An 11,277-nucleotide genomic window follows, 5' to 3' on the forward strand; every position below is an offset into this window, starting at 1 on the left:
GTTGTTTTTACACTGACTAAAGTCACACTGAAACTGTCAATCACAGACACTCAACAGGAAGTACATTAGATTCTAGTATGGCACACTTTGCTGAAGTGCTTCAGAATGAGATCATATGGTTCCTGAACGATCCGTCGTGAACTGAAGCATTGAGTTTTGAGAAATCCTTAGAGTTTTGAGAAAGCTCTTTTGTGTATAAACACTAGTCAAAAGCTTGTGGGCAGTAGGGTTTAGATTTTTTTTTTAATTATTCTTTTCTTTCTTTTTTTTAAAAGAAATTAATACTTTTCATTATGGATGCATTAAACTGATGAAAAGTGACAGTAAAGAAATAAATGCACAATCAGTGCTGGGTAGTAACTGACTACGAGTAATCTGGATTATGTAATCAGATTCCAGTTAGATTATATTACATTTTAAAATACTTGTAATCAAACTAGAGTTAATTTTTTACTGATTACATGATTACAAGTTATTCTCACAATGGCAGTAAATATTCATAATTCATTGATTCTCCCTACTGCTTTTTTTATCTTTTAAATGTTCCTTTCTATAAAAGTCTACTGCTTATATATGTTCAGAAGGTCTTCTAGCCACTGTCACTGAAAACTGAGCAAAACACAGCATTTGATCACTGGATTTACACAAATCATTTCACTTTAACAAGTCTTTTCGCAACACTGCATATCTAATCAACTCCTGACAAACAGATTATTACTTGAATCATCACTCAGCGAGTCATTTAACCGTGCATTACTGTCTCTCTGGAAGGCTTTTGTCTTTCAAATACATTAAAAAGTACAAATTCACATCATTTCATATTTACATGCAATGCAACCCCAACTTTTTTGTCAGCTGAACCTCAATGATCTAATATATTAATTTACTTGAAGTAAGCCCTTAGATTTTAAGTTTTAACAATAATATTAACAGATACAACTTTTAATTATGTATCAGGAAATATTTAAATTAACATTAACTATTTGTTTCTCATTGTTAGTTCAGGTTAACTAATGCAGTTAACCAATGTTGGAACCTTATTGTGTGTGTGTGTGTGTGTGTGTGTGTATGTATATGTATATATATGTATATATATATAATATATATGTATATATATATAATTAGATTAACAACAAAACAATAACATTTATTAGACGCCAGCTCAGATTTATTAAGGCTTTTCAGTTCTTTTGATATATATATAAAACATACAAATGTTGTCAGACAGCTCTGTTCTTCACTGTTAGCCAAAGTTGTTTTATTTAAATAATATACTATAATGGAGGCACGAACACACAGGCCTGAACACCAAACCGCCTGACATTGGCGTCTATTAATAAGAGATGAGTAACATTAATATATTTCAGTATTACAGGGACTGGACCATAATCTGATGATGCAGATCTATAGTTATTGTAATATGATGCATTGCCTTGACAACATGAACATTATATTGCATTGGTGAGCTCGGTCAGCGTTATTCATTTATTTATTTACAGGAGAGCAGACAGATAAGCAGAAGAACACTGAATCAGCATGTAGAGCTACATGAACTGCTGACCTATTTAATCTCCTAATGTTTAAAATCTGCCACGCAGGAATTAGAAACATTAGCATTGAAATGCAAAACATGAAAATTCCACTAAACTAAAATAAAAGAGTCAGAATCTTCAGACCATGTGCAATAGAAGAGCTCAAAAGTTTTGGTTCACAATTAAAATTCATCAGCACACTTGCTAAAAACCAAAGTAGCACGGCCGTTCCTTTTGTCACGGAGACTGGAATTATGACTAAAAATCACTACAACCTTCTTCACTCTCAGTCAGGTGAAGGCTAAGACAGTCTGCGGTCTGGTGCGGGTGAGCAGGGATTGGTTAGAAGCGTCACTCTTGTTTGATGTCTCCTGTCAGTCGTCTCTTCACACGGGAGTACGGACTCAGTTCATCGTCCATGATAAAGTCATAAAGCACTTTCACCCATGACGTGTAACATGGAAGATCTTTGTAGTACTCGGCTGCGATCTTCTTCACCTGGAGGAAAGAACGAGACAAGCTGTTTGCACAAAACCTTTCAAAGAAATGCTTTAGGGATTTCCATTGGCTGCGGTTCACGATCATCTGTAGCTGATGTTCTGATGTGAAAGATTAACTGCATTCTTTACATGTCTTTCAGTTTGAGCTCACGTGGGCAGACTAGTTAATCTTTCACATCAGACTAGACTAGTCCATTAGTCAATAAAACTGTTTGGCGATTCTTGTCGCATCAATTACAGATAAGAATCATATAAATACCTCCACTGAGAGCAATCTCTAAAAGATTCAGTCTCAAAAAACAAACAAAAAGTCTCCTTGCTGTTTTTTTCCCCAACACATAATCATTACTTTTGCCATAAGTAAAGCTTATTTATATTTCAAGGCTCATTATTGTGGTTTAGTATTTCTTTGTAATGCAGAACAATGTTAGCAATGTTACATATAATATTCTTTCTCAGCCCTGAAACTTGAACTATTTTCTGATGCCCCCAGTATATATTTAAAGGGAACCTATAATACCCCTTTCACAAGATGTAATATAAGTCTCTGGTGTCCTCAGAATGTGTCTGTGAAGTTTCAACTCAAAATACCCCACAGATCATTTATTATAGCTTGTCAAATTTGACCCTATTTTGATGTGAGCAAAAACACGCCGTTTTTGTGTGTCCCTTTAAATGCAAGTGAGCTGCTGCTCCTGGCCCCCTTTCCAGAAGAGGGCGGAGCTTTAACAGCTTCGGTTGCTCAACAACAACAAAGCTGGAGGATCTCACGCAGCCAAAATGACTAATGTCAGTAACGGTGTTCAGCCTTATGGTGCTTTTCCACTGCGTGGAACGACTCAGCTCGTCTCGGCTCGCTTACTTTCAGTTTGCTTTTCCACTGCAGTTTAGTACCGCTTCAAAGTGGGTGGGATTATAGACTGATCATTATAGTTGCGCCGCCTTTACTGCTGTGGATCTAGCGGGTTTGGTGTCTCGTGTTTCAAATCCAATGACGCTGGTAGTAACGATTCTCTCTCATCAATCAGTGATCTGCAGTGTTTACACGTCACATTTAGTATCAGTTCTGTTCACTTGGAACCTCCACCGAGGTGGTACTATTTAAGCGAGCCGTACCAAGCCATCCCATAGAGTGGAAAAGCAACAAAAAGTGAGCCATACTAAACCTGTACCATTCAGTGGAAAAGCACCATTACCTTGTTCAAACCGGAGTCGACACTGATGGAGAGACTCAGGAAGAAGTTACAACTTTTAGAATGAAACTGGACGTTTCTGAACGGTTAGTGGATAAATTTATGTAGTTGCTGTGGAGTTGATTCAACTCATCCACTAGCATGTGCCGTCATGTTAATCTTTTGTGTTGAATTGACCCTCGTTTGTGAAGCAGTCCGGCGTAAAATTACGGCATCAACAACACTCTACTACAACAACTCTTCCTCTTCTCTAAAGCAGCCCAACATGGCCTCAACCCCTTTATTGTGTGTTCTCAGGGGCGGGGTTTATGTAAATTTTAGGGTTAGTGATGTCACTAACCCGGGACGAAGCTCGTTGTAGTCCCTACCAGCCGTTTGGTGTAGTCCTTAAACAGAGAATTCTTTAAAAGAAAATATCTCCCTTTGCATTAAACTTTGAGTGTCGTAACTTTGTAGATGTTGTTTATGCTCAAACAGCAACATTACACACTAACTAAAGTTAAAAAGAGTCAAATCATAATCAACCACACCTTTAAGTAATTAAATTAATATCATAAAATGTACAGAGCATGCAAGAAAAAAAATTAAATCGTGCGCACGATTTACTATTTCGTTCCCTCGATTTACTAAATCCTGCACACAATTTACTATTTTGTATAAATTTTGTAACAAATTAGTAAATCTTGCGCACGATTTAACCTTCTATTTTTTCCTCCATGTTATGTCCGGGGCTCTGTATAAAAGTGCGACTAGTCAACTAATGGCTTAAACCATGGGTGTCTAATCCTGCTCCTGGAGGGCCACTGTTCTGTAGAGTTTAGCTCCAACTTGCCTCAACCTGCCTGGAAGTCTCTAGTATCCCTAGCAAGAACTTAATTAGCTGGTTTAGGTGTTTAATTGGGGTTGGAACTGAACTCTGCAGGACAGTGGTTTAAATGAATGACTACCCATCGACTAGAAATATATTTGGTTAGGGCAGCCTTAGTAATATTCATAATAACAGGAATTAAATTCAAGGCGGCAGTCCAAAACAGTCAATCGTATGGGCAAAAGTTCATTTCAACACACTTCCTGATGACTTCCACCAATAGTTGGCTACTAGTTGGAAAAACAGATCACTGGTTGAGTCAGAGCTGCGGTGTTAGGCCGGTCGGTTTGCTCGAACAAACAATGTTTTGATAGCGCCAGTGTTACATTTTTCAGGGACATAAATCTGCAAATGTCTAGTTTGCCTTCCTATATTAAGCTGGCACAGGAGGAAGTATCCTATCATTCATTATTTCATCTTTAAGCGAACATTCGTAGAGTGTTCTACATCTTTTTTAATTCATGAATTGTTTTAGCCTGTTTTAACATGGTTGAGGAGAGTCCTTTTTAAAGACAAGACAGCAGGCCTTCAGTGCTTCTCCAACTTACTGAAGCACCAGTTTGACTTCAGATCCGCTACCTACTGGTCTATATTGACAAGGGGATTGTCACATTTGGGGGGCATCAAAAAGTTTTCAATAATTATTTAACTATTGAAATGGACTGATCTGGCTTTGCAAACATGAAGTGGAATAACTCCTCTTACCATCGGCAGTCGGCATCCTGGAATGCTAGGGAAGTCATGGTGCTCGTTGTGGTACCCGACGTTGAAAGTCAGCAGGTTGAGGGATCCATAGTAAGAGTAGGTCTCATGGCCTTTGAGGAACATGTAATGCTCAGCAATGAAGTGTCCTGAGATGGGATGGAGACCCATTCCTAACAATGAGCCCATCAGCATATAGACCAAGGGCTTGGCACCCCATACCCAATAGAGGAGAGCATTGAACGCGAGCTGTACGGCAGTGTTAATGATCTCTAGTTGACTGATGGGTTTGGGGTTGATGTAGAGGGGACGGATGGCGTAGAACAGGGGCTGGAACATTATCCAGATGAGCTTGCGCAAACGGGTGCAAAAGAACCAGCCCTCGAAGTCAGTGGGGATGTCAACGTCCACGCCATCTCCACCCAAGTAGCGATGGTGGTCCAGATGGTAGCGTTTAAACGATGCCGAGTAAGGCAACCCAACGGGCAGATTGGCAAAAATGGCAAACCAGCGGTTGCATTTGGCGCGGTTGTTGCCGAAAGCGGTGTTGTGAGAGATCTCATGAATTGCTAGTGTCATTGAATGGTTTATGCAACTCCCAAATGCATATGTCCAGAACAAGACCCATTTCCAGGGCAAGTCCTTCACCAAAAAGGCGGCCAAAAACTGAACAGCAACCATCGTACAGACTATCCATTTCAGTCTGGGGTCAGGTCCCATCAGAGACTTGATCTCAGGGTATTTAGCTGCCAAAAAAAAAAAAAAGACAACAAGTTGTTAAACTGAAACAGACTGATGTGGAAGATAAGTTCATTCAAATTTTGTCTATTTCCATAACAATGCAACTCGACACCAACAGGATCTGGAACAGTGGCTCGTGTGTCTCTGGTGTCTGACGTCGGCCCTTCTCGTTAATATGCTTTATATGGTAAAACCTGAAGCCTATGTAATTTGCCTAAAGCTCCCAAGAAAACACAATGCAAAACACACATTAGAATTTAAATGTGTGCAATTTTCATCCAATACATTTGATAATGCAAGCCATGACAGCTCTGAGGCGAGAGCGCTACTTTAGAGGATATTCCAGGGTTTATATGACATCAAGCAGTACGGCAGAACTGTCTTAGACATGTCTGGATCGAGCATGCTGCACTGTTAGCAATAACACAGGCTACATGTCAGCACAGGTATGCATACTGGAGGGAACATCCACCACGCAGACAAACATGAACTCGCATGAAGCTCAACATTTGAGCCAATCTCACAGTGAAGATGACGTGTTGTTTGAACAGTACTGTGTGTTGTGTGCTGTGTCATTGCTCCAGATCTCCATTAGCATCAAGACACCAATGAGCAGGAGAAATAATCACACTGAATATTTAGCCAAGTGGGTTTCACTTAAACTTATAGTAATACATTAAGTTTAATTATGCAGCTTTATTCTTAAGTCATAAATGGTGTCTGCATCTTGTGCCAGAATCTATAAGTGCTTTTGCTTGGCGCGACTTGGCTCGGTTTACACTTCAGTTTAGTACGGCTTCAAAGTCGTTAAAAACAGTGGTGCCAACAAATGATATTGCGGTGGCTGTTGCTGACTATTTAAATCTAGCAGGTTTGGCGTTTCGCGTCACAAATCTAATGACGCTGGAAGTGACGATTCTCTCTGATCTGATCTGCAGTACTTACACGTCACATTTTAGTATCGGTACGGCTCTCTTGGAACCTCAACCGAGGTGGTACTAAAAAAGTTCCAGGTACTAGGTACTGTTCACAGTGGAAACCCCCCCAAAAGTGAGCCGTACCGATCCGAACCATGCAGTGGAAAAGAGCCATGTGTGAACTAAAAGCATGAATAGGGTACAACGGAGCAAAAGGCGCAGTTTGATTTTATTCTCCTTTAAAACACTAGATGGTGCAAAAACATCCTCGTTTCCCTTTGCATGAGGAAATTGGCCTGATTATTGACTCAATTCTGGGCAGTAACGCAAAGTTCAATCTGCGATAATTTTATGTAATATTTAATGTTTTTTTCCAATATATATATATATATATATATATATATATATTATATATATATATATGTGTGTGGGTGTAGTTTATCGCATTATATATATAGTTTTTCCAAGATGGCGCTGATGTTTGAGGCATGCCGTCTGGCGTCTCTGCTCATTTTTGTTATATCTGTGTTCAGTCTTTCAGAGAGATTATTGAAAACTTCATTTGAAAACTTCTTTCTGTCCTAATGATATTCTTCCTCCTCGTTTTTTGAAACAAATTTTTGATTTAGTTGGGCCTTTTCTGAATAAATGCTTATGTTCAGGGACTATCCCTGATAGCCTTAAAGAAGCTACTGTCACACCTCAACCTTCACTTGATGATAGTGATTTCAATCATTTTCGACCTCTCGACTCTTCCTTTTCTTACTAAAGCTTTGGAAAAAACTGTTTTTATTCAACTTCAGTCTTTCCTTAGCTCAAATCACATTTTTGAAACTTTCCAGTCTGGTTTTAAGCCTCTACACAGCACCGAGTCGGCTTCGTTACGGGGTTTTTAATGATATACTGGTAACGACTGACTCTGGTGAATCAGTGATCTTGATACTATTAGACCTAACCTCGGCTTTTGATACAGTTGATCATAAAATTCTCCTGTCCCGACTGGAAAGTTCTGCGGGCATTCAGGGAACTGTCCTCGGTTGGTTTAAATCTTATTTGACGAATATAAGTTTCTCTGTTAGATTAGGTAACTTTTCTTCATCACCTGCTCAACTCTCTTGTGGAGTACCACAGGGTTCAATTCTTGCACCTATTCTTTTTTTCTCTGTATTTACTTCCTCTGGGCTCCATCTTCAGAAAACATGGTGTATCATTTCACTGCTATGCAGATACTCAAATCTATTTACCTCTGAAATGAAACACAAATGCTGCTCTGGAATCTCTTTTTGTATGCCTAGATGAAGTGAAAATTTGGTTCTCTCAAAATTTTTTGTTTTTGAACAAATCAAAAACTGAGGTTATAGTCTTTGGCCCCCATCATAGCTCTGGGAGCAGAAGCATCAACCTGGACTCCAAAAAAACTGTTTTTTGGGGTCAGAACTTCACATTTAAAAAGCAAATAAATTCTGTGATTAGTTCTTGCTTTTTTCAGCTACATCTCCTCTCTAAGATTTGATCCTCGCTCTCTGAAAAAACCTTAGAGATTGCGATCCATGTGCTTATTATATCTCGCTTGGATTACTGCAATTCTCTTTACTATGGTATGTCCAAATCCTCTATCGCTCGTCTTCAATTAGTGCAAAAATTTCTCAAAAGAAAACGCAAATTTGATCATGTTACTCCAATTTGGAAATCATTGCACTGGTTACCTGTACATTTTAGAATTGAATTTAAAATTTGTCTTTTTGTTTTTAAATCTTTAAATAAACAGTCACCGAGCTATCTGTCTGAGCTACTCCACCCCTACAATCCCACACGAAATCTGAGATCTGGTGATAAGAGAATTCTCTCTGTCCCCGGATCACGAGCAGAGAGGTGATAGAGCCTTTGCTATTGCTGGCCCCAGGCTGTGGAACAATCTCCCAGGCCTATGTCAGATCAGCATAGTCTCTAACTATTTTTAAATCTTCTCTTAAACCTTACTTTTTTCCCTTAGCTTGTAATTCAGTATGAGTGTCTGGTGTGAATGTATGGTTTCGCTTTGTACTCTTCACTTTATGTTCAGCACTTTGGTCAGCCATGCTTGCTGTTTTTAAATGTGCTATATAAATAAACCAACCTTGAACCTTATATTATATTTATGCAAGAAATCACAATCAATAAAATTACTGAATATAAATTCAGGCAAAGGTCTTGTTAATGATTTTCGGTTTTGTTCAAAGTAATTAAATGAACAGTTTTTGTAATAATGGAAGAATATGTAAAAGTATGATATTTGGGGCTGTTGGGGCTAAAGGCACAATAATTGACGTGATAAATAGCTGGATGACTTTTCCATTTGTTGACATGATAAGATTCAGAAGGTTAATATCATTTATTAAGTTGGTGTCCAACTTGGAGATAATGACCATATTTGTAATGAAACCATCATATTACAAAATATATTAATCATATCATATAATAACTGGTATTCCTGTAAAGATATATTAAATGATTATGGGATCATTTGTATTAATACAGGATGCCTTTTACCCTGAGTGTTGGGCATCACCTCGTATAGTTATAGGATTTATACCACTTTAATTTCCTACAAAATGTGTTGATCTATCAGGGTTCAATAAAAACACATATTGTTCAGCAGTGGGAGTAGCGAAAAGCACATTTTCCTTTAGGTGTGCCTTAAGGCCCCATTGTACGCTATAATTAAAAAGCTACAGAATCATTTACCAGATCACTTTGTGTGTGTGTGTGTGTGTGTGTGTGTGTGTCAGTGAGTGCATGATGAATAAATCATGAATTGGCAACAGAGCTGTTTTGTATTAAAGGGATAGTTCACCCAAAAATGAAAATTAGCCCATGATTTACTCACCCTCAATCCATCCTATGTGTATATGACCATTTCTTTCAGATGAACACATTCAGAGACATATTAAAAAATATCCTTAGTCCTCCGAGGTTTATAATGGTTGTGAACGGGGGGCGGCGATTTGAAGCCAAAAATAATGCATCTACCTAAGGATTTCTGTACCTTCAGTACATCATACGTGTTCGTTTACATTCAGAACTAGGTAAAAAAGTATGTCTTGACAAAGCCTGATCAGAAAGTTTGAATTAGTTTTAATAGCGTGAGGTCTGAATGACAGACAGAGCCATGCTCTGAGGCCAACATAATGAATGTTAACTTTCCTCATGTGACTATCAGCCGCTCACTTCACCACCAAACTCACCATTTTACCATTTAATAAAACATCATTAATGACTGACCAAACAGAAACAAGATTAAATCTTTAAAACATTCACAGAATCGCACGATAGCGTACTAACGTTAGCCTACATTCGAACAGTTATGAAACCAGTTAGCGGCTAATAATCTTTAGAAATAGGACGCGGTTTAACTAGTTAGCTGTCACGGCTTCATGTGTAACGTAATAAGATTATTCTACAAACATTACACAATATAATAAATTCATTATCAAGTGTTATTATAGAGGCCATGCGAATATTTCCTGTAGTTCAGCATGTCGGGAGCGGCCCTCACATAACGGTCGGTCAGCCTGAGCTCTTATTTCATCTCTACATCCAAACACTTCAACCATACGGATTCTTTAATTACAAACACAACTTACACATCAACGACAGCACAGAAAATAAGACAATCGAACGAATAACCGCTTAGCTCGTTTGAGCTTTCTCAGGAGATCATTTTACATAACAAAACATTCGAGTTGATGCTAAAACAGCGCGCCAATCAGAGAAACCGATCAAAACAACGCTAATATGTACACGAAGCGATATATAGTTTATTTTTTAATAGTCAATGATCGTGTAAGAGAAAAGGGGACTCACCCAGAATCTCTTTCCTCCGGTCCGCGTGAGGCTGATCTGTATAAACCCACTCGAAATCTTCACGAACTACGCGATTGCCCATTTTTACGCTAGCTCGGTTGTTGGTTCGCGTTAAGTGTTTTTGCACAAGAGATGAATGTAGGAGCAGAAGTTATTTCACACGGGTCTAACAGCAGCGACTGTCCCACATCCTTCCCTTTCTCATTCAGCCCTCCTTCTTCACGGACGAAAAAGATCTTTCGATTTCTAAACGCTGACGCGGAGGGCGGAGTCTCTCTCTCTCTCTCTCTCTCTCTCTCTCTCTCTCTCTCTCTCTTTTCCCCTAAAAACGCCAGCTTTGACTACGTTAACTTTAACAAAACCGTTATGGTGCCGTTTTCTGTGGCATTTTCAGCAGTATCCTTTCCCCCCAGAGACTAATGAGGAGGGCCATGTGTGCCACAAAAAAAAAAAAAAAAAAAAAAAAAAATGCTTCGGTAAAAACTAGGGGTGGCACGGTACATGAAAAAACACCCGAACCGTTCGGTTCGCTTGTCTCGATTCGGTTCGTGTGTGCGTCGCACGGTTCGACGCATGCGCAATGTAGCCCCGTGCTCAGACAGTTTCGCCTCAGACAGTTTCGCGCGAACATACATATAGACAGTAAAAGTGGAGTAAGGAGTGCTGCAGAAATGGCAAGTGGAGGAGATAATGAAGGCTGCCCGGAGTTGGCGGATGCGCAAGCGTCGTTCAAATCCAGTGTGTGGGAACATTTTGGATTTCATGTTACTTACGACGACAACGGAAATAAAACAGTAGATAGAACTGCGACTGTGTGCAAGCATTGTGCAAAATGCATTCAATATGCTAATGGAAACACTTCTAATATGACAGTTCATTTGAGAAGACATCACGCCAATGTGTCGATAAGCACAAACAGGAGAGAGCCGGTTAGGAAACAACTTCTACTGTCCGCAGCATTTAAGCAATATGTATATACAG

General features: G+C 39.1%; 1 protein-coding gene across 1 annotated transcript; it reads right to left on the reverse strand.

Annotated features, from left to right (window-relative positions):
* Window positions 1–1,146: 1,146 nt before the first annotated feature.
* On the reverse strand, window positions 1,147–10,555 carry degs1 (delta(4)-desaturase, sphingolipid 1). Its single transcript, XM_051917352.1, has 3 exons — window positions 10,297–10,555; window positions 4,799–5,541; window positions 1,147–2,030 (listed from the first exon to the last, which is right to left on the reverse strand). Exons 1-3 carry the CDS (start codon window positions 10,376–10,378, stop codon window positions 1,884–1,886), a joined length of 972 nt encoding a protein of 323 aa, XP_051773312.1. The 5' UTR covers window positions 10,379–10,555; the 3' UTR covers window positions 1,147–1,883.
* Window positions 10,556–11,277: the final 722 nt, after the last annotated feature.

The sequence above is a fragment of the Ctenopharyngodon idella genome, chromosome 13, assembly GCF_019924925.1.
Source record: "Ctenopharyngodon idella isolate HZGC_01 chromosome 13, HZGC01, whole genome shotgun sequence".
NCBI classification, from domain to species: Eukaryota; Metazoa; Chordata; class Actinopteri; order Cypriniformes; family Xenocyprididae; genus Ctenopharyngodon; species Ctenopharyngodon idella.